General features: G+C 45.9%; 1 protein-coding gene across 2 annotated transcripts in view; it reads right to left on the reverse strand.

Annotated features, from left to right (window-relative positions):
* Window positions 1–23,981, reverse strand: part of RNF216 (ring finger protein 216) — a 138,655-nt gene that overhangs the window by 109,478 nt on the left and 5,196 nt on the right. Inside the window, exons 2-5 of one of the 2 annotated variants that reach the window (XM_051839048.2) lie at window positions 23,479–23,614; window positions 15,747–15,880; window positions 9,397–10,236; window positions 7,932–8,008 (exon numbers count right to left, since the gene is read on the reverse strand). In XM_051839048.2, coding sequence (XP_051695008.1) covers window positions 7,932–8,008; window positions 9,397–10,236; window positions 15,747–15,880; window positions 23,479–23,569 — 1,142 coding nt within the window. In that variant the 5' untranslated portion in view covers window positions 23,570–23,614. The remainder of the gene's footprint in view (window positions 1–7,931; window positions 8,009–9,396; window positions 10,237–15,746; window positions 15,881–23,478; window positions 23,615–23,981) is intronic. The other variant, XM_070064338.1, reaches the window with a different exon arrangement.

A 23,981-nucleotide genomic window follows, 5' to 3' on the forward strand; every position in this document is an offset into this window, starting at 1 on the left:
CCTTGCGCCTGCAGATTCCTGGGATGACCCCACCCCTCTCAGGTGCTCCATCCGCAATTCTCATTCAACTCCCTTCCTTTCAGTTCTCTCTGGCCCAGTGTCCACAGTGTGGCTTCTAATGAGTGTAGGAGAGGTCTGGCACAGGAAACACGCCCATCTCCAGCTGCTTCTCTCTCACCGACAGTTTGGGGACCAGAAAACAAACTCAGCCCAGGCCGGCTGAACAAAGTTCTCTCCTCCACCACCTGGAAGGGCAACAGCTCCATTATCTTCTTCCTCACTGTCACTTCCAGGAGCCCCAGGTGGTCCTCATCTCTAGGCTCTCCTCTTCCTCCACACTATGGCCTCTCTGGTCTACAGACACAACTCCAAAAGTCTGGAGAGAAAAATTTCCTCTTCCTGCACAAATATTAGAGTTGCAGCTAGGGGAGTGACACCCTAGTCCAGAATTCTGAGCTCACTTTCTTTCATAACAGGGGTGGGAAATTTCTGACTTGCCATGAAATCATTCGGTCTGGCCCTGCCAAGGCAACTGCAGGCAGGACTCCAAACTCACCAACTCTGCAGCCAGCTAATTTCTAAGCTGATAATCTTGTGTGGTTTGTGAATGACGTTGTAAATATCGAAATGGCCCTTGGCAGAAAAAAAAAAGTTCCCCCCTCCTTAGAGCCGTGGTCAGACAGAGGCTCTCTGTCCTAGGATGCACTAGCCTGCACTGTAGGTTATATGCATCTCTGAAGGCTGACCCCACAACTGGTCAGCATTAAGAATTCTCTACTTGGGCGCAGCTACTGCGTGCATCTGATTAAATCACCACTTGGGGCAGCCACAGCCCCAAATCAGAGTGCCAATTCAGGTCCCCAGTCCTCCGCTTCCAATCCAACTTCCTGCTAACACACCGTGGAGGCAGCAGGTGATGGGCCCACAGCACCCATTTGAGAGACCTGGATGGAGGTCCAGGTTCCTGACCTCAGCCTGGCCCCGCTCTGGCCACTGCAGGTATTTGAGGAGACTCAGCAGACAGATCTATGGCTCTTTCAAGTAAGATGAAAAGAAATACTCCCCCTGCCCCAAAGCACCCTGTTTCTGCGGGAAAATACCTGGAGTTCTAAACAACTCCTTACATGTGCATACCCACTAGAGCCACACACCTGATATGGAATACCTCCTGCATGTCACACCTGTCAGTTTATAAAATCATGGTAACACTGGGTACCAAAACCTACAAACTACTGGATACTAGAATCTCGGAAAGACAGGTCAGGGGTTGGTGTTGGGGCACAGTAGGTTAAGCCTCCACTTGAGACAGTGTACCTGGACTACGAATCCTGGCTGCTCTGCCTCCAATCCAACTCCCTGCTAATGCGAATGGGAAGGAAGCAGATGATGGTCCAAGTACTTGGCTCCTTGCCACCCACGTGGGAGACCCAGACAGAGTGCTGGGCACCTGCTACGGCCTGGTCCAGCGCAATCTGGGGAGTTAATCAGTGGATGGAAGATCTGTCTGTCTCTCCTCCTCTGTCACACTCTGCCTTTCAAAATAAATCTTTAAAAAAAGGTCTGGCACTATGGTGTAGTGGGCTAATAAGTCTTTGCCTGCAATGCCAGCATCCCGTCTGGGTACTGGTGCTAGTCTCAGCTGCTCCTCTTCCGATCCAGCTCTCTGCCATGATCTGGGAAAGTAGTGGAAGATGACCCAAGTGCTTGGGCCCCTGCACCCACGTGGGAGACCCAGAAGAAGCCCCTGGCTCTGGATCAGTTCAGCTCTGGCCATTGTGGCCATTTGGGGAGTGAACCAGTGGATTGAAGATCTTTCTCTCTTTCTCTCCCTCTCTCTGCCTAAAACTCTACCTCTCAAATAAATAAATAAATCTACAAAAAAAATCTTTGACACTATAACTACCTATGAGTGAAGTCAGTAGTCACCAAGTGAACTCGTATTTTCTATTTTTATATTTTCTAAAGTACATGATGCATAAGTTTGTAGTATAGAACAAATTTTAGAAATTCTTTTCATCTCATTCATTTTATATTTTAGCAATATTAACAACTTGACACAAGAAATGCAGGAAGATGTGGAATTCCACATGGCAGAAATCAGAAGCGCTCACGTTAACTGTCAAAGTTCATTTATATTTAAATCCCTTCTCTACACTTACCCAGAGAACCTTCCTGGAAGCTAAGTGACATTCAGTGGCATAGGTAACCGAGGACAGCATCCCGCCTACAGAAGCAAGCTGTGGCCCCTGCACTAGTATTTGCACCTGGGGCAATGGCAGTAGGAAGGCCTGTCGCACTCAGCTCTGCGTACCTCTTCCTATCATCTCATGCTCTCTCTGACCTGTCATGTTAACAGGTCTCAAGAAAGCACCATTGTGGTGCAACAGGTTAAGCCACCTGCAATACCAGCATCCCAAAGGAGTGCCAGTTTGAGTCCTGCCTACTATGCCGTTTTTTTTTTTTTTTTTTTTTTTTTTTTTTTAAGATTTATTTATTTATTTGAAAGGCAGAGTTACAAAGAGGCAGAGGCAGAGAGAGAGGTCTTCCATCTGCTGGTTCACTCCCCAGATGGCTGCAATGGCTGGAGCCGCACCGATCCAAAGCCAGGAGCCAGGAGCTTCTTTTTGGTCTCCCACACGATGCAACGGTCCAAGGACTTGGGCCATCTTCTACTGCTTTCCCAGGTCATACCAGAGAGCTGGATTGGAAGTGGAGCAGCCGGGTCTTGAACTGGCGCCCATATGGATGCTGGCACCACAGGTGGCGGGAATATCTGCTTCGCCACAGCGCTGGCCCCAATCTGCTATGCTTCCGATCCAGCTCTCTTAACACGTGTGGGAAAGCAGCTGATGACATGAGAGATCCAGATGGAATTCCAGGATCCTAGCTTCAGCCTGAGCTGGGCTATTTGAGGTGTGAATCTCTGTACCTCTGCCATTCAAATAAAACATTTTTCTTTAAAAGAATTTTTTGGGCTTGAGCTGTGGCATAGCAGGTAAAGCTGCTGCCTGCAGTGTCGGCATCCCACATGGGCTCTGGTTCAAGTCCCAGCTGCTGCACTTCCGATCCAGCTCTCTGCTATGGCCTGGAAAAGCCATAGTAGAAGACTGCCCAAGTCCTTGGGCCCCTGCACCTGGGTGGGAGGCTCCTGGCTCCTGGCTTTGGATCAGCACAGCTCCGGCCTTTGAGGCCAATTGGAGAGTGAACCAGCAATGGAAGACTTTTCTCTCTCTCTGCCTCTGCTTCTCTATAACTGTGCCTTTCAAATAAATGAATAAATAATCTTAAAAAAAAAAAATTCGTGAGATGGGTGTCGTGGGGATAACTGTATCCCATATCACAACGCTAATTCAAGTCTCAGCTCCTCTTCTTCCAAACCAGCCTCCTGCTAATGCATGTGGGAAGACAGCAGAGGATGGCTCAAGTACTGGGTCCCTGCCACCTACGTAGTAGACCTGGATGGAACTCCTGGCTCCTGGCTCTGGCCCAGCCCAGCTGAGAGTCAGCTACAACAATACCCAGCCTGCTAAAATCGACTCTGCTTTCATTTTGGGTTACATTAACAAATTTTATCTTAGCTGAAGAATTAACAATGTGCTAGGAGCCCAGCGACTCATAGAAAAGAAAGCAGTGTTGGGAAAATCAGATTGTGGTTGGATAAGACCTACTACTACTGGACATTCCCTTGCCTTTTGGATTTCACAAGAATTTTTGTGTGTTTAAGGGTCAACATTTGCTCCTGAATGACACCAAAGCACAAGTCAGTAAGTCCCTAAAAATAACATGTATGACTCAGGAGTTAGAACAAAACAGCATTAGAATCTGTCAATTTTTTTTTTTTTTTTACAGGCAGAGTGGACAGAGAGAGAGAAAGAGACAGAGAGAAAGGTCTTCCTTTCTGTTGGTTCACCCTCCAATGGCCGCTGCGGCCGGCGCACTGCGCTGATCCAATTGCAGGAGCCAGGTGCTTCTCCTGGTCTCCCATGGGGTGCAGGGCCCAAGCACTTGGGCCATCCTCTACTGCACTCCCTGGCCACAGCAGAGAGCTGGCCTGGAAGAGGGGCAACCGGGACAGAATCTGGCGCCCCGACCGGGACTAGAACCCGGTGTGCTGGCGCCGCAAGGCGGAGGATTAGCCTAGTGAGCCGCGGCGCCGGCCGTAGAATCTGTCAATTTGATTAAATTTTACAACCAACCAACCCTGAAGATCTTTTAAAAAATAGGATGCTTATTTGTAGGAGAGGAAAACAAGTATACTACATTTCTGTGAGGTTAATATTTACCACAAATTCTTCAAAAATACTGAAACTTGGTATTTCCTATTCAAATACTTTTCTCTATCATTGACACTCCCCATAATGAATTAACAAGGACCACATTTCAGAACCATGAAAACATTAACAGAAAAAAAAAAGAAATTCAACGAGAGATTAAGCAATTCACATTGGAGGAAACTATAATCAGTAAACAAATAATGAAAAATGCCACACAGACTATTATCACAGAAATGCAACCTAAACATTAGGCATCGTTAACAACAGCAAAAGATCATACCATCATTCAAATCTGGTAAAGAACTATTAAAGCAACTCACAAACACCTCCTGCCAGATTGCGCCTCAGATTTTGTTTATCCTGAGTATCTTGAGCTCTTGGCTCCCACTGCTGACGGTATATTTACAGAAGACAGATCTCAGACCACGAGGAAGAGGCAAGCTTCAACACAGATGTTAAGTGGAGGGAAACAAAGCTCCCCTGAGAATCAGCAGTCCTCAATCAGGACGGGACTCTCACCACTGGGATGGCCCCAAGACTGTAAGACAGCAATCTAAAGTAATCTGAGACTGACACTGCCCTGCACACCTGAGCAAAGCAGAGGCAAACCTGCTCTGGAAGGGCCACTTCTATCAAGACCTCAAGAAACGAGCCTAGAGTCAATTCATTAACTACACAGGAAACAAGGCACAAGGAGAGCTTGCAGAAACAGACTTGATAAAGACCATGTTCACGGCATAAAGTAACTATGGTCAACACTGTTTAAATAATAAAGAACACACGTTGTGGCACAGCAGGTTAAACAGCTGCTTGAAATGTCTGCATCTGTTACTGGAGTACCTGGGATTGAGTTCTGCCTCTGCTTCCCAGTCAGCTTCCTGCTAATGTGTTTAGGAGGCAGCCGATAATAACCCAAGTAGTTGGGTTCCTTCCACCCACATGGGAGACCTAGACGACCTGGCTCCTGGCTTCAGCTTGGCCCAGCACGGGCATCTGGGGAATGTACCAGGGGGTGGAAGATACTTTCTCTCTGTGTTAGTGCCATTCGAATGAATCAATCAATCACAGAATCTTTAAAAAAAGGTTAAAATGAAAAAAAAAAAAGTATTGAAATGAACAGTTTACTTTAATAGAATATATCCTACCAAAAAAAGAACATAAGCTAGAAGAAAGCACTGAAGAACAATGCATCTCAAATTAGAAGAGATGAGGTTAAGAGACATGAAGGATGTGGGGAAAAGACCTAACAGAAGAGAGGAGAAAGAGAGCAGGGCAAAGGGACCACTTGATGCAATGGCTACAAAATCACACAAGTGACCAAATCACTAATCTATGGTCAGGTATAGTCTAAAAAATTTTTTAAAGATTTATTTATCTATTTGAAAGGCAGTGTTAGAGAGAGGGAGAGACAGAGAGATATTCCATCAATTGGTTCACTCCCCAAATGGTCACAAAAGCTAAGGCTGGGCCAGATCAAAGCAAGGAGCCAGGAACTTCTTCAGAGTCTCGCCCATGGATGCAGGGGGCATTGCTTTCCTGGGCATAGCTGCAAAGAGCTGGATTGGAAGTGGAGCAGCCAGGACTCATCAGTGCCCGTATGGGAGGCCACTGTGACAGTGATTTAAGCTGTTATGCCGCAATGCTGGCCCCATATAGTTTACATTCTAACTGTACTGCCTAATTGAGGTCTATACTCAGTGCAAACAAAGAATTAAGATTGGTTTATTTCACATTGCTATCATGAGGGTCTTAAAATTCAAGTAAAATGAATGATATGAAAAAATGATGCATGGATGGAACAATTTTTCCATCAAAATAAACTCACAGTAACTTGTCACATATAAGAGGTCTGAACAGAAGCTGGCTTGAAGCCCTAAGAAGGGAGAGACATCAGTCTGAAGTCTGAGGAGAGGCTCTATTGTAGCAACATGAGCTCCCGCTAAACCAGAAGAGCAAGTATCAAAATACTGGGAAAAGCCTGATGGAGAAACAGTGGAGTCACTGATGCTTGACCAGTAGTTTTACGGGGACAACGTTCCAAATCAGTCTACAAGTAGACAACTTGTTTTAAGAAGGGATGAGGGCTGGCGCCGTGGCTCACTAGGCTAATCCTCCGCCTTGCGGCGCTGGTACACCGGGTTCTAGTCCCGGTCAGGGCGCCAGATTCTGTCCCGGTTGCCCCTCTTCCAGGCCAGCTCTCTGCTGTGGCCAGGGAGTGCAGTGGAGGATGGCCCAAGTGCATGGGCCCTGCACCCCATGGGAGACCAGGATAAGCACCTGGCTCCTGGCTTCAGATCAGCGCGGTGCACCAGCTGTGGTGGCCATTGGAGGGTGAACCAACGGCAAAAAGGAAGACCTTTCTCTCTGTCTCTCTCTCTCACTGTCCACTCTGCCTGTCAAAAAAACAAAAACAAAAACAAACAAAAAAAAAGGGATGAGAGAGGGCAAAGCAAGGCTACCAAGAGGTGGACGTGTTCGAGTCAAAGCCAAAACGGGAGGGGTCAAGAGCAAAGGTCATGGCAATAGTTTTTTGGGACGATCAAAGTTTTCTCATTGTGGACTTTCTGGAGGGCCAAAGAACAGTAACATCTGCTTATCAGTTGTATCTTCTGAAGAAAGAAGATAAAGTTGTAACAGAAAAACACCCGAGAAGGTTTCAACAAAGTCCTCCATACAGCAATGCTCCTGCTCACTCCTCTCATCAAACAAGGGCAATTTTTTTCAAAGCTTCAGTGAGAAATCACTGTACCTTACAGTCTTGATTTGGCGCCCTCTCTCACTTTTCTTTTGTAATCTTTTAAAAGTCATTTAAAAAATTTTTATTTGAGAGGTAGAGAGAGAGAGACAAAGTTCACATTCACTTACTCTCCAAACCCCTGCCATGGCCAGTACTAGGCCAGATCCAGCTGGGAGCCAAGAATTCAATTCAGATTTCCATGAGTTGGAGGACCCCAACTACCTGAGCCCTCACCTGCTGTCTCTCAGGGGCTACACTGCCAGGAAGCTGGAGCTGAGAGTTAGAGCTGGTTTATTTATTTATTTGAAAGTCAGAGTTACAGAGAGAGAGGAGAGGCCGAGAGTGGTCTTCCATCTGATGGTTCACTCCCTAATTGGACGCAATGGTCAGAGCTGAGCCAATCTGAAGTCCGGAGCCAGGAGCTTCTTCCGGGTCTCCCACATGGGTGCAGGGGCCCAAGGACCTGGGCCATCTTCTACTGCTTTCCCAGACCATAGCAGAAAGCTGGATTGGAAGTGGAGCAGCTGGGTCTTGAACTGGCGCCCATATGGGATGCTGGCGCTTCAGACCAGGGCGCTAACCTGCTGTGCCACAGCTCCGGCCTCCCCACCCTTTCTAATTTTAGAAAATCTTTTGTTAAGTTAATAATGTAAAAAAGGAGAGTGGGCTTTGGTCTTAGTATTAAGATGCCCAGGTGCCATACTGGAGTACCTGCATTCAGGTACTCCTGACTCCAGCAGTTGGGTTCCTACCACCCACAGGGACAGCCCAGGCACAGCTGCTGCAGGCATCTGGGGAGTGAGGAGGCAGATAACAGCTCTCTAACTAAATAAAAATTTTAAAAAATAGCTCAAGTGATGAATTTTAGTACATATATTTTATCACCAAAGAAAAGAAAAAAAGGTATGGTGTCTACTTACACATTCAAATCATAGTAATTCTTCAAATGAATTATTTCTTCAATATACCCATTTGCTACATCTGGAAATCTTGCTTCCTGGAAAGATATTATTATTATTTACTTATATTTCATTCAGTTTGGCTTTTTGTGGCAATAAAAACTGGAAGGCAAGAGGTATTAACAAAATAACAATTAGAGAAAGGTTATAACAGTTCTGTGTGTGGGTTCTCAGATTCATCGGTTGTATAGAAGATGAAGTCTAAAGTTTCTTAAGAGATCCTTTGGCTCTCTGTTCCCATTTAGCATTTCCATTCTTTGTTCTTTCTTTTATATAGAGAGATGTTCCATCTGCTGGTTCACTCCCCAGATGGCCACACAGACAGGGCCAGTCACGTCAAAGCCAGGAGCTAGGAACTCAATCCAGGTCTCCCATGTGGGTGGCAGGGACCTAAGCACTTCAGCCATCATTTGCTGCCTCGCAAGACGTTACATGAGTAGAAAGCTGGAAGGCAAGCAGAGGAGCTGGGACTTGAACCAGGTATTCTAATAGGGGATGTGGGCACCCCAAGAGATACATTGACTGCTCTGCCAAATACTCACCCCCCATTCTTAAGCCCTGCATTACTCTTTGGCTATCCAATAGAACTTCGGGTGATGATGGAAATTTCTTATTCTGGGCTTCCTAATAAGACAGCTGTCAGCCCCATGGTGCTACTGGGGTTAAAATGTGACTGCTGCCATACAAAAGTGAATTTAGGACCAGCACCGTGGTATAGTGAACTTAAGCCTCTACTTGCAGCACCGGCATCCCATATGGGTGCCAGTTCTAGTCCCAGCTGCTCCTCTTCTGATCCAGCTCTGTTATGGACTGGCAAAGCAGCAGACAGCTCCTGCAACCCACATGGGAGGCCCGGAATCTATTGGCTCCTGGATTCAGATCAGCCCAGCCCCAGCTGTTGTGGCCATCGGGGGGGGGGGGGGGGGGTGTAGTGAACCAGTGGATGGGAGACCTCTCTGTCTGTTCCTCCTTTAGTTCTCTGTTTGTGTAACTCTATACCTCTCAAGTAAACAAATGAAATCTTTTTTTTTAAAGTGAATTTATAATTTTAGTCAACTGTAACACATTTAAATATAATCAGCCACATGGAGCTAACGACTGCTACAATGGGTGAAACAGGATTAGGTAACTCCATAAACATGCGTTACAGGTTTAAGTTCTGAGTGAACTCAGATCTCTGAAAAAACCTGCTGAGGGAAGTCAGGTAGAAGCACCAGGACACCTTGGTAAGCAGCTAGAACTCCACAGTGCTTTCCGGAGAGCTAAGTAAAAACCAACCATTTTAATGTCTTCTCCTATTCCGTGCACCTACATCATGTACTTAGGAAAATGAAGTCCATAGATACATTTTTTTTTGGTTATGAAAGAAAGGTCAGAACATTTAATGTACACAATTACTTAAATAATTTTCAAGAATAAAACTTACTGTTTCTTTAACTAGTAGTGCAATAAGTTCTTGATCTACTTCAGTAGCTTCCTGTCTCCAAATATCTTTCAAAGCGGTCTCCTGAGATCCTTGCAATGGAAAGGCTGGCCCTGGCTCTTCCTCATCGATTGCTAACTGTTGCTCTTCAAGCTCTCCTAGAGGATGGGCGGGCTGAGGAGAAGCGGGGCCTGGAATCCCATCCTGCTGAGGCTCGGGCCTTGGAAAAGCTGGCCCCGGCAGTTCATGCTGGAACAACAACAGGCCCAGCTCTGCCTCAGGCTGTCGCTCCTGAGGGACAACCTGGTTCATGACCTCCCGGGGCTGCTGGCTCAGAGAGCGGAGGTAAGGATGGCTCAGCCAGCAGTCTTCTTCGATGACTTGATCATCTGCTGTACCAGCTGATTCTCCCAGGTTTGATAAAAGCTCTGTCTCAGAGTCCTCAGAAGACTGGTTTGCAGTTTCCAAAGGATCACTTTCTGGGAAAAGGCTATTTTCTTCCAAGATAATGACTTTCTGCTCCGCTCTGGGGTTGACGGTGGCATCTGCTACTTGGTTATGACTTGGTCCAGGTTTAGGTTCTCTTTCTATTTGGCCTCTTGGTTTAGAAAATTCAGAGATCCCAGGAGGCCCAAGACGCAGAAATTCGCCATAGTCATCCTCAGAATCATCCTGTGTCCCAGGATCAAACAGCGGGTTGTTACACACTGACAAACAGCTGCTCTTGTCCGATTCAAACGCTGCTCTAGACTTTTTAGGCCTTTCTTCTCCCAATCTTTTCAGATCCTGCCACTGGGCAGCTGGCTTGATGAGATTGGGTCGTGATGTCTGAGGTTTATTTGTCTAAGAAAAAAATGAAATTTTAAAAATAATTCAATTGAAAGCTATGTCCGTATGTCACTTATACTTAGCTTCTAAGATAGAATAAGGAAAAACAGGGGCCGGCACCGTGGCTCACTAGGCTAATCCTCCGCCTGCAGCGCCGGCATCCCATGTGAGCTCCTGATTCTGTCCCAGTTGCTCCTCTTCCAGGCCAGCTCTCTGCTGTGGCCTGGGAGTGCAGTGGAGGATGGCCCAGGTGCTTGGGCCCTGCACCCGCATGGGAGACCAGGAGGAGGCACCTGGCTCCTGGCTTCAGATAGACATAACTCCGGCTGTAGCGGCCATTTGAGGAGTGAACTAACGGAAGGAAGAACTTTCTCTCTGTCTCTCTCTCTCTTGCTCTCTCACTGTCTGTAACTCTACTTGTCAAATAAATAAATAAAAATCTTAAAAAAAAGAATAAGGAAAAACAGAATAAAAAAGCCCTCCCTCCTAGCAAAATCCATTCTTCATGGGGCCAGTGCTGTGGTGTAGCAAGTCAAGCTGACCTGCAGTGCTGGCATCCCATATGGGTGCTGGTTCGAGTCCCGGCTACTCCACTTCCAATCCAGCTCTGCTGTGGCCCGGGAGGACAGTGGAGGATGGCCCAAGTGCTTGGGCCCCTGAACTTGCATGGGAGACCAGGAGGAAGCTCCTGGCTCCTGGCTTTGGATCAGCTCAGCTCTGGCTTTTGGGGCCATTTGGGAAGCGAACTAGCAGATCGAAAACCTCACTCTGTATCCTGACCTCTCTCTGTAACTCTTTCAAATAAATAAATCTTTTTTTAAAAATCCATTCTTTACATTTATCTTAAAGAAATTTGATCACCCTATAATATCTGTTAGAATCAAAGTAACGAGGCATAGATTAAAGCCTGAGTTATAGCCAAATTATAACTCAACCTCTGAGACTACTAAACAAAAATAACTGCCCAGTAGTAAAGGAAATAGCAAAGAATAATAACAAGCTGGAGGAATAATAAACTTCAAATAAACATATGAACAGAATCTAAGTTCATTAGCAACAGCAAAACAAAAATTAAGACCATTTCCTCCCCGTAAGATGGGCAAACCTTTTTGCTGATAAATATCAAGCAGTGGCTAGGCTATGTGTGACAACTCTAATACCATCATTTACGTTGGTGAATTTAGCAGAACAATTTGGCACTATTTATTAAAATAAAAAAATGTTATTTCTGATCTATTAATGTCACTTTTTCATTAAAATCTTTTCTACAAATCCCTAAATATTTAAAGAGAGCATACACAAGGATATTCACTGCTATACTATTTGTAGTGTAAAAAGAAAACCTAGACACTCTAGAGTTTATCCCTATGAGAATGTTTCAGTAACCTATAACTTATTTGTTCTACAAAACACTCTATATAACCCTCCACCAAAAAAATCAAATAGCTCAGTGTGTACTAAAATGCAAAGCTCATCAAGAATGGCTTAATTGGGGGCCGGTGCTGTGGCGCACTGGGTTAATCCTCCGCCTGCAGCACTGGAATCCCATATGGGCGCCAGTTCTAGTTCTGGTTCCCCCAGCCGTTGCGGCCATTTGAAGAGTGCACCAACGGAAGGAAGACTTTCTCTCTGTCTCTCCCTCTCACTGTCTGTAACTCTACCTGTCAAATAAATAAAAAATCTTAAAAAAAAAAAAAAAAGGCTTAATTAAGAAAAGTCAGTTGAAAAACTGTACACAGAATAATTCTTTGTTTAAAAAGATACAAAACTATTGCCCAAAGTACACCTATCTATGTACAACACTCATGCATGTGGTGCTGGCACTGCAGTGGAGAGACCCAGAAGAGCGTAGTGAGAGACCTGAAGAGGCTCCTGGCTCTGGACTGGGTGCAGCTCTGCTAGTTGCTGCCATCTGGGGAGTGAACCAGTAGATAGAAGACCTCTCTCTCTCTTTCTCTGCCTCTTAAATAAATAAATCTTAAAAAAATTGTATATTTTAAGAGTACATTTACATGAAATTTCCATAATAGGATCAGTGGGAAGTCAGGTGTAGAGGTTGGGGGAAAATGAGAAGTTACTGCTAAAAAGCAAGGATGTTTGATGAAAATGTTCAAAAATTCATGTGGCAATGGTTGCTTAACTGTGAATACATGCTAAAAATCACTGAACTGTACATCTAAGTGGAAGAACTGCATGGTATATGAACTATAGTCTAATAAAGTATATTTAAAAAGACCACACAGAGGCCCTGCAGAGACGAGGTCTGCCAGGTCCCTGCCAGTGTCCCTCCCCCAGCACCATCTGATGACAGCCTAAGGGAAGTCTCAAATCCCGACCCACAGAAGACGAGAGGTAACAGAAAGACTGAAGTTGTTTTAAGCCATTAAGTTTTGTAGTAGTCAGACAGCTATAACCAGAATAATACAAAAGAATGGATAACTCAAGAAGTTAGGAAAAGGGCCATAAAACAGATGCAAAGAAATCTGTTAAATATGCTCAAATAGAAGAGTTAATGGGGCCGGCACTGCGGCTCAATAGGCTAATCTTCCACCTGCAGGGCCAGCACACCGGATTCTGTCCCGGTTGCCCCTCTTCCAGGCCAGCTCTCTGCTGTGGCCAGGGAGTGCAGTGGGGGATGGCCCAGGTGCTTGGGCCCTGCACCCCATGGGAGACCAGGAGAAGCACCTGGCTCCTGCCTTCGGATCAGCGCGGTGCACCGGCCGCAGCAGCCATTGGGGGGTGAACCAATGGTAAAGGAAGACCTTTCTCTCTGTCTCTTTCTCTCACTGTCCACTCTGCCTGTCCAAAAAAAAAAAAAAAAAAAAAAAGAGTTAATGAAGACAAAAGCAAAATTAATGAGTAAGAAAACAAATGGTAGGGACAGCACTGTGGCACAGAGGTTAAGCTTCTGCCTGTGGCCCAGTTTGAGTCCTGGCTGCTCCTCTTCCCATCCAGCTCTCTGCTGTGGCCTGGGAAAGCAGTGGAAGATGACCCAAGTGCTTGGGCCCCTGTACCCATGTGGGAGACCCAGAAGCAGCTCCTAGCTCCAGATCAGCCAACTCTGGCCATTACAGCTATTTGATGAGTGAACCAGCAGACGGAAGACCTGTCTCTTCTGTCTGTAACTCTGACTCTCCAATAAATAAATAAATCTTTGAAAATAAAAAAAAAAAAAGGAAAACAAATGGTAGAACTGAGACAAATATAAGGGCTGTTTCTTTGGTAAAGAGGAGGAAGGGAAACAAGGGAGAAAAGGGAGGGAATGTAAAGGTCAGCTCATGGAATCAAGAAAAAGGCAGAAACACAAGCACACGAACCAGAGGAACCACAGGATACGGGAAGGCAGAAAGAACAGGCTATTTTGTTTACACAAAGCAAGGATCAGGCTTATTAAAAATCTGTCAAAGAAAACACAGGCACACACTCAAGTTACTCGCCAATTTCATTTATGAAATCTACAGAGAAAAGCCTAAATCAAGTATTAGCACATGGAATCCACCAGCATTACATGACCATGACCAGAGACAGAATAATTCCCCAAATCAACAGACCAAAGAAAAATCACAAGGTAATCTGTAGATGCTGAAGCTGACACGACAGAATTCCACATATATATGGAAGAAAAACTTGAAATAAAATAGAATGGCTACTTCCTTAATTTAATATTTTACAGAAGAGCTTATAAAAGAAATATTAAGAATACTCCCAGTTATGTCATAATTGTTATTGTTATCACCACTATTAAGCTTTTTTGAAGTATTACAGTATCATTAGGCAAAACACAGTAAAAAGCTGGAAAAAATTCTTTATTAATTGCAGATAGGTCAAATGCAAAAACTCTCAAGAAATTAAGAAAGACAACTGAAAAAAATGACTAGACAACAAAAGGTAATTGTAAGAAAATGTAAAAAATAACTCTTAAATTTTAAAAAAGCCATTAAAATGAAAGAAAAGACAGCACTCACAAAAGGAAAAGATAAAATAAGCAAGAATGAGTAACAAGGGGCTGGTACTGTGGCGTAGCAGATAAAGCTGCCGCCTGCAGTGCCGGCATCCCATATAAGCCCCAGTTCCAGTCCTGACTGCTTCACTTCCAATCCAGCTCTCTGCTACGGCCTGGGAATGCAGCAGAAGATGGCCTAGACCCCTGGGCCCCTGCACCCATGCGGGAAGACTGGGAGGAAGCTCCTGGCTTCAGATCGGCCCATGGCCAATTGGGGAGTGAACCAGTGGATGGAAGACCCTCTCTCTCTCTCTCTGCCTCTCTTTCTCTGTGTAACTCTGACTTTCAAATAAAAATGTAATAAATATTTTTTAAAAAGGATGAGTAACAAAAAATTTAGATTATTTTAGGAAAAATTCAAAATGCCCTGGTTGAAGAGTATAAAAGGGGCTGATGTTGTGGCATAACAGGTTGAACTGCCACCTGTGATGCTGGCATCGCATACTGGAGTGCTGGCTGGAGTCCCAGCTGCTCCACTTCCCACACAGCTTCCTGCTAATGGGCCTGATAAAGCAGCGCAGATGATGGTCTACATGCATGTCCCCTCGCCATCCACCTGGGAGACCTGGATGGAGCTGCTGGCTCCTGGCTATGGCCTGGCCCAGCCCTGGCAGCTATAACCATGTTAGAGAATGAACCAGTGGATGGAAGATCTCTGCCCACTGCCTTTCAAATGAATAACTAAATTAAAAAAAAAAAAAAAAAGGCAAGACACTTGGGAGTATTATAAACTGTTCTACGTGTAACAAGATTTGAAGATTTGCTGAGATTTACACAAATCTATTATGTATTTATCTACCTATAATTTTTTAAAAAGATTAATTTATTTGCATGTCAGAGTTACACAGAGAGAGGAGAGACAGAGACAGAGACAGAGACAGAGAGAGATCTTCCATCCGATGGCTCACTCCCCAATTGGCCGCAATGGCCAGAGCTACGCCCATCCAAAGCTAGGAGCCAGGAGCCAGGAGCCTCCTCGGGGTCTCCTACGGAGATGCAGGGGCCCAAGGACCTGGGCCATCCTCTACTGCTTTCCCAGGCCATAGCAGAGAGCTGGATTGGAAGTGGAGCAGCTGGGTCTCGAACTGGTGCCCATATGGGATGCTGGCGCTTCAGACCAGGGCGTTAACCCGCTGCGCCACAGCGCCAGCCCCATCTATAATTTTCAAGTAGAAAAGCTGATTGTAAAATTCATGTGAAAATAGCAGCACGAGAAAACTGAGGATGGTGCTGAACATACGGGATCATTCATTCGGGTGATGAGCCCTCTCTGGTAGAAAGACACATGACAGTGCTATAGTGATTACAGAAGTGCAGCAGGGGTGGCGCAGACTTCCAGCCACAGACAGACACACACGACCTCTAAAGCTACGGGAGCGTGAGCTAGGGTGAGAGCGGCTGTTCTCAGAAACGCAGAAAATGTACAAGCGGTGCTCTCAGGTGCTCGGCAAGGCCCACAGTGGAACCATCAGATCACTAACTTCCAGTATGTTGCATCATGGTACATCTGAGAAAAACTGACCTCTGTCAGAATGACATCATCATCCAAGTCCTCTTCTTCATGATGCGGAGGTGCCGGGGTGACCAGCATTGGAATCCCTTCCTCATCAGAGGAGTCAGAGATGGTGATGGGCCCATCTCTGAGACTGATCCAGTCTACGGGAAGGCAGAGCAAACGGTTACTGGGAGACGAGCACCATACATTCGGTCCTTTAACTCTGGTCTGAAGAGGGAGAAGCCGAAAGCTGCTAGTGGGTTAACTAACCTCCCTCAAGCAGCAGCTGCAACTCAGCATTTCACGCCATGTTTCCAGGGGCCACCACTGTGGCACGGACGTTAAGCCCCTACCTGTAATACCAGCATTTCATTTGGATGCCAGTTCAAGTCCCAGCTGCTCCACTTCTGATTCTTGCTAATGTGCTGGGGGAAAGCAGCAGAAGATGCTGCCAATCTGCCCCCAATCTGAGAGACCTGGATGGAGTTCCAGGTTTCTGTCTTTTTTTTTTTTTTTTTTTTTTTTTTTTTTTTTTTTTTGACAGGCAGAGTGGACAATGAGAGAGAGAGACAGAGAGAGAGAAAGGTCTTCCTTTGCCGTTGGTTCACCCTCCAATGGCCGCTGCTGCAGCCAGCGCACCGCGCTGATCCGATGGCAGGAGCCAGGAGCCAGGTGCTTTTCCTGGTCTCCCATGGGGTGCAGGGCCCAAGCACCTGGGCCATCCTCCACTGCACTCCCTGGCCACAGCAGAGAGCTGGCCTGGAAGAGGGACAACCGGACAGAATCCGGCGCCCTGACCGGGACTAGAACCCGGTGTGCCGGCGCCGCAAGGTGGAGGATTAGCCTATTGAGCCACGGCGCCGGCTTAGGTTTCTGTCTTCTGTCATTCCAGGCATCTGGGAAGTTAACTAGCAGCTGGAAGATCTGTCTCTCCCTCTTTGTTACTCTGCCTTCTAAGTGAGTGAGCAAGTAAATACATACAGGAGTCATGTTTCTATGCTGATTCTTTTCAGTAACACATTTTAGAAATTGCTACCAAAAAATCTGACAATAATACTAGGCTCAGATTATCAACTTTTTGGTGCTGCTGTTGTTTGAGAAGTAGAGTTACTGAGAGAAAGAGGGAGAGACAGAAAGGTCTTCCATCCACTGGTTCACTCCTCAAATGGCCGCAATGACCGGAAGTGGGCCAATTCAAAGCCAGGAGTTTCTTTTGGGTCTCCCATGTGGGTGCAGGCACCCAAGCACTGGGGCCATCTTCTACTGCTTTCCCGGGCTATAGAAGCAAGCTGGCCAGCGCCGCGGCTCACTAGGCTAATCCTCAACCTTGTGGCGCCGGCACACCGGGTTCTAGTCCCGGTCGGGGCGCCAGATTCTGTCCCGGTTGCCCCTCTTCCAGGCCAGCTCTCTGCTGTGGCCAGGGAGTGCAGTGGAGGATGGCCCAAGTGCATGGGCCCTGCACCCCATGGGAGACCAGGAGAAGCACCTGGCTCCTGTCATCGGGCCAGCGGCGGCCATTGGAGGGTGAACCAACGGCAAAGGAAGACCTTTCTCTCTCTCTGTCTCTCTCTCTCACTGTCCACTCTGCCTGTCAAAAAAAAAAAAAAAAAAAAAAAAGAAGCAAGCTGGATAGGAACAGGAGCAGCCAGGACTCGAAAAGATGCCTACACAGGATGCCGGTGCCGCAGGCTTAGCCCACTATGCCACAACCATCAGCCATCAACTTTTTCTAGGATTTATTTATTGGAGAGGCAGAGTGACTGGGAGAGATAGAAATCTTCAGTCCACTGATTCACTTTCCAAATGGTTGTAACATCTGGGGCTTGTTTAGGCTGAAACCAGGAGCCTGGATCTCTATCCAGGTCTCCCACTGGGGAGGCACAGATCAAGCTCTTGGGCCATTCTCCTCTGCTTTCCCAGGCGACACCAGCAGGGAGCTGAACTGGAAGCAGAGCAGGCAAGACTTGAACTGGTACTCACAGGAGATGCTGGAGTTCCAAGGTTAGTCCACTGCACCACAATTCCAGTTTCTATCAACTTTTTCCTATATTAGGTTGGAGAAATTATCGATAAAATGTTTTCTAAAAGATTTATTTATGGAGCTGACGCTGTGCCTTAATGAGTAAAGCTACCACCTGCAATGCAGGCATCCCAAACCGGCACCGGTTAGAGTCCTGGCTGCTTCACTTCTGATCTAGCTCTCTGTTACGGCCTAGGAAAGCAGTGGAAGATGACCCAACTCCTTGGGCCCCTGGCTTTGGATCAGCCCAGCTCCAGCTGGTGCAGCCATTTGCTGAGTGAACCAGCAGATGGAAAAACTCTCTCCCTGGCTACCCCCAACTCTGCCTTTTAAACAAACAGATAAATATTTAAAATAAAAAGATTTATTTATTTATTTGAAAGTCAAAGCTACAGTGAGAGGGAGGGGGAGACAGAAAGATACCTTCTATCTGCTGATTCATTCCTCAGATGGTTACAACAGCCTGGGCTAATCCAAGCCAAAGCCAGGAGCCAGGATCACCATTCAGGTCCCCTAAGTGGGTGCAGGGGTCCATGGGCCATATTCCACTGCTTTTCCCAGGGCAGGAGCAGGGAACTGGAACGGAAGTGCAATAGCCAGGAGCTGAATCTGCGGCCATGTGGGACGCTGGTGTTGCAGCCTGTGCTTAACCCACGGTGCTACAATGCCAGCCCCTGATAAAATCCTGATGCCTCTTTCTTTAAAGTGAAATCATGGCCTCCCAAAATATTCTTCCTAGGAACAATGGTTCAATTATTGAAACTGCTAGGTATGAACAAAAATCCATTTAAAAACAGTAACCCTTTCATTCAATATTTAAAACATTAAAATTTGCTCATTTTAGACATAAACCTTAAGGATTATTTAAGCAAATATACTTCAGTAACCATTTAGTATATATGACAGGAAGCAGTGTATTTTTCTTAATTTTCTTGAATATAATTATAAATAAACCATCAAGATGCAATAATTCTCAGGGCTGGCACTGTGACACAGCAGGTTAAGCTGCCATTTGCAATGCCGACATCCCATGTGGGCATTGGTTTGAGTCCAGACTACTCCACTTCCGATACAGTGGCCTGCTAATGCACCTGGGAAAACAGTGGAAAATGGCTCAATTGTTTGGGCCCCTGTACCTACATGAGAGACCTGGAGGAAGCTCCTGGCTTCAACCTGGCCCAGCTCTGGCTGTTGCAGCCATTTGGGGGAGTAAACCAGTGGATGGAAGATCTCTGTCTCTACTTCTAACTCTGCCTTTCAAATAAAATAAATAAATCTTAAAAAAAAAAAAAAAAGATGCAATAATTCTGTCCAAGGTATCTACTTCCTTCTATCTGCTTACAGATAGATGACATTTTATATGAATCCCTGGGTAACAACACAGATACACTTTTCTCCTAAGTGCCTCCACGGAAATGTTAAAGGTTAAAATGGGCAATGAAGAGAAAGTATACTCAATGTTCTAAGGGAAGGCAAGGTTGGGGGAAGAAAAAAGCAATACCACTGTAATTTTTGAAATTCTTCCATTAAAGCTATAATTTCTTTCTCAAGGTTAATGTTTCAGGTATTTTTTTGGCACCCTACAATTTGAAAAGCCATTAAAAACCAACGACTTAATTTAAGTCCTACAAGAAAACAATGGTGATACCAGGGCCAGCAGTTTAAAACAAAACGTATGTCTGTAGGATATAAGGTTGGATTGACAGTTCTACTACACTCTAGCTGTTGGAGTTGTCACTTAAAGTATCCATTTCCTCAATATTAAGATTAGCAAATAATTGTGAAAACCCACATAAAATGCTGTTTTATTATATAGCACTTGACATATTACAGAGTTGCCTCATTTCAAATCCAGTGGTGTTTCCACTATACCACAGCTACCTTTAACTGTAAATTATGTTCCATCATCCTCTATGTAGGGCAGCTATGAAGACAAATTGAGCAATAAATATATCTTCTATCTACGGTAACTTTGAAACAAGTATTTTGTTGGAATATTCACAGAATTGAAAACTGGGGGGCTGGTGCTGTGGTGCAGCAGGTTAATGCCCTGGCCTGAAGCACTAGCATCCCATATGGGCACCGGTTCGAGATCCAGCTGCTCCACTTCCAATCCCGCTCTCTGCTGTGATATGGGAAAGCAGAAGATGGTGGCCCAAATGCTTGGGCCCCTGCACCCGCGTGGGAGACCTGGAAGAACTTCTTGGCTTCAGATTGGTGCAGCCCTGACCGTTGTGGCCAATTGGGGAGTGAACCATCAGATGAAGACCTCTCTCTCTCTCTGCCTCTCTTCTCTCTGTGTAACTCTGACTTGCAAATAAATAAAATTTTTTAAAAAATTTACTGTTAAAAAAAATAAAAAGAAAACTGGACTTAAAGGCCTATATAGATAAAGCTATCACCTAAAATGAGGGCTTAGAATGTCCATTATATCCAGGGATCGGTGCTGTGGCTTAGCTGGTAAAGCCGTTGCCTGTAGTGCTGGCAGCCCATATGGGTGCTGGTTCAAGTCCCAGCTGCTCCATTTCTTTTTTAAAAAAATTTTTTTTATTTAACAGGTAGAGTTATAGCCAGTGAGAGAGAGACAGAGAGAAAGGTCTTCCTTCCGTTGGTTCACTCCCCTAATGGCCACCACGGTCGGCGCTGTGCCAATCTGAAGCCAGGAGCCAGGTGCTTTCTCCTGGTCTCCCATGCGGGTATGGGGACTCAAGCACTCAGGCCATCCTCTGCTGCCCTCCCAGGCCACACCCAGCTGCTCCATTTCTGACCTCACTCTCTGCTGTGGCCTGGGAAACCAGCAGAGGATGGCCCAAGTCCTTGGGCCCCTGCACCCGCATGGGAGACCAGGAAGAAGCTCCTGGTGCCTGACTTTGGATCAGCATAGCTCCAGCCGTCGCAGCCAACTGGGGAGTGAACCAGAGGATGGAGGACCTCTCACTCTGCCTCTGCCTCTGTGTAACTCTGCCTTTCAAATAAATAAATAAATGTTTTAAAAATAATAAAAAGAAACTTCTGGCAGAACGAATCCAAAAGATCACCATTACCTTCCAAAGCCCCACCAGGATGACGACAGTAAAGGAACTCAAGAATAACCCTCAAGTACAAACCAGGAGGAGAAATGGGAGTTGACAGCAGGAAAGAGACTTCAACAAAATTCTTCAAATCAGCAGCTTTACAAGAAGCAAGCTCTGTATCAGCATGGAAAAGGCTCCAACACACAGTCTGCAGACGGGACAACCAGAAATGGCCTAATTCACACTGCAGAGTCCCAGGAGAGCTAAGACGCGTGTGACGTACGATACTCCTGAGGGCACAGGTGAGCAGTGATGAGTCTGCACTGCGAGCAGATTTCCAGATTTCTCCTCTCCCACGCAGCCGGGCGACAAGTCACGACTCACACAGGCAACAGACAGACAGTCTAGGCACAGACTGCCCTGTGTTTAAGCTTCCTGGGAGTTCACTGAGTTTTCATATTTTTTTAAAGACTTATTTATTGGGGCTCGCGTTGTGGCTTACTTTGTAGAGCATCACCTGCAACGCAGGCAGCCCATTCCGGCACCAGTTTGAGTCTCGGCTGCTTCAGTTTCAATGCAGCTCCCTGCTCATGTGTCTGGGAGGGCAGTGGAGGATGGCTCAGGTGCTTGGGCCCCTGCACCCACGTGGGACACCCGGAAGAAGCTCCTGGCTCCTGGTTTTGGAGCCGCCCAGCTCAGGCTGTTACGGCCACTTGGGGAGTGAACCAGTAGATGGAAGATAGCTCTTTTTCTCTGCCTTTCCCTTATCTCTCTGTTGCTCTGACTTCCAAACTAGTTAATTTATTTATTGTTTTTGAAAAAGTTTGTATTTAAGGCCCAAATAAAAGATAACAACCACAATACTTATCTTTTATATACAGAAAACTTGGAATACAAGTTAAAACTGAAATTTAAAACTTTCAAAATCACAATAAATTATGGCTACCATCACTACCCAAGTTAGAACACACTATTAATAAAATTCTAAAAATCAATGTTTGATACTCAGAATTTGCACAGCTTGAACAATTTTATTTTTCTCAATTTCTTTGCATAACAAAATCTGCTCAACTTTAAATGCTCTGAAAGCCAAGTACATATACTTTATTCTCTCCTGGAAAACAGTCATCTTCGTGAGCACAAAATACCATCAACAGAAGAAAACAAAACCTGCACAACCTCTTCCTTGGAATTCATATTTGCAAAAAATGAATACATTAGGGATTCTTTTCCTACTCATCAACATGAATTTTTCCTTTTAGTCCAAGTGCAAATGTGAATATTTCACAGGAAATTTCAAATACACTTAAGAGTGTCACAGAAATGCAGGTACTTTTTAAAAAATATATTCATTTATTTATTTGAAAGGCAGAGTTACACAGAGAGGGGGAGGTCTTCCATCCACTGGTTCACTCCCCAAATGGCTGCAAAGGCTGGGGCTGGGCCAGGTAGAAGGAAGGAGCCAAGAACTCCATCTGGGTCTCCCACATGGGTGGCAGGGACCCAAGTACTTGGACCATCTTCTGCTGCTTTTCTAGGCATATTAGCATGGAGCTGGCTCAGAAGTGGCACAGTCAGGATTCAAACCATCACTCCTATGGAATGCCAGAGTCACAGATGGCAGCTTAACCTGTTGTACCATAATACCAGTGCCAGGCACTCTTCTCTTTACAAACCTGTAAAATTCCCAGAATTTTAAGTACCATAAAATTTCCCGGGAGGCTGAGCCATGGAGGGTGAGCATTCTCCGCAGCATCTGCGGCACAGAGTGCACCTTTACTGTTACCATGCTCTGAGCCAGAGAACTGGCGCCCCAGTAATCCCACCTCTCAGATCCCGTGACTGCAAGTTCATAGCTGTTCAGGCAGCTTACAGCTTTTAAAATGAACTTATTTTTATTTATTTATTTTTTTGAGAGACAAAGACTGAGACAGGGCTTCCACCTGCTGGGCTACTCCCTAGTTACCCACAGCAGCCAGGACAGGGCTAGGGCCAAAACCAGGAGCCAGGAATGCAATCTAAGTTCTCTATGTGGGTGGCAGGAACCCAGTTTCTTGAGCCATCACTGCTGTCTCCTGGGGCCTGCATTTCCAGGGCAGGAAGCTGGAGTCAGGAATCTACTACCAGAACTCCAATGTAGAACAGGGGCTTTTTTTTTTTTTTTTTTTTTAAGAGATTTATTTATTTATTTGGAAGTCAGAGTTACACAGAGAGAAGAAACAGAGAGAGAATCTTCCATCTGCTGGTTCATTCCCCAAATAGCTGCAATGACCAGGGCTGGCCCAGGCTGAAGTCAGGAGCCAGGAGGTCTCCCATGTGGCAGGGCCCAAGCACTTGGGCCATTATCTGCTGCTTTCCCAGTGCACATTAGCAGGGAGCTGGATTGGAAGTGGAGCAGCCGGGACTTGAACTGGCCCCCACATGGGATGCCAGCACTGCAGATGACAGCTTAACCTGCTACACACACAGCCCTGGCCTGAACACGGGCATCTTAACCACTAGGCTGAACATCCATTCCCTGCGATGGATGATTCTCAAAGTCCACTCAAGCCAAGAGGTATCACCACTGACGTAATTCTTCTCTGGCAAGTCCCTTTATGCTGAAATCTAAAACTCAAATATCTCTGGATTTTAAATGATGAAAACAGGGTCCAAGATGACACGGCTGCTATACTAAAAGAAAAGGCAACCAGGAAAGAAAAAATGAGACAAGTGCACAACTCACCTTGTCCCCGGTGGCAGTGAAAGTTGTTCAGGTGAATTACCTCTTCATTGCTGTTTCCCTCTGCCATTTTCAAACACAGACTTGCACACATATGGCTGCTAACATCTAAACATGGTGACCTTCTGCTCCAAAGGGTCTGGAAAAAGGAGAAAAGAGAAGCACTGAGGGCGATGAAGTAGGCCAACACTGTGGTGTGCTGGGTAAGGCTGCTGTCTACGATGCTGGCATCGCATATGGGCGCCAGCAGGAGACCCAGCTGCTCCACCTTTGATCCAGCTCCCTGCTAATGGCCCGGGAAAGCAGTGGAAGATGGCCTAAGTGTTTGGGCTCCTGCACCCACGTAGGAGACCTCGAAGAAGCTCCTGGCTCCTGGCTTTGGCCTGGCCCAGCCCATTCACTAGTTCAGTACATTAGGCTTCAAATGTAGGCATCATGATCTGAAGCCCAGAGGTAGCGCTGAGTGTCAGGGGTTTAAATGACCTGCTGTAAGCCCTACTTCTGGT

The sequence above is a fragment of the Oryctolagus cuniculus genome, chromosome 19, assembly GCF_964237555.1.
Source record: "Oryctolagus cuniculus chromosome 19, mOryCun1.1, whole genome shotgun sequence".
In the NCBI taxonomy this organism is placed as follows: Eukaryota; Metazoa; Chordata; class Mammalia; order Lagomorpha; family Leporidae; genus Oryctolagus; species Oryctolagus cuniculus.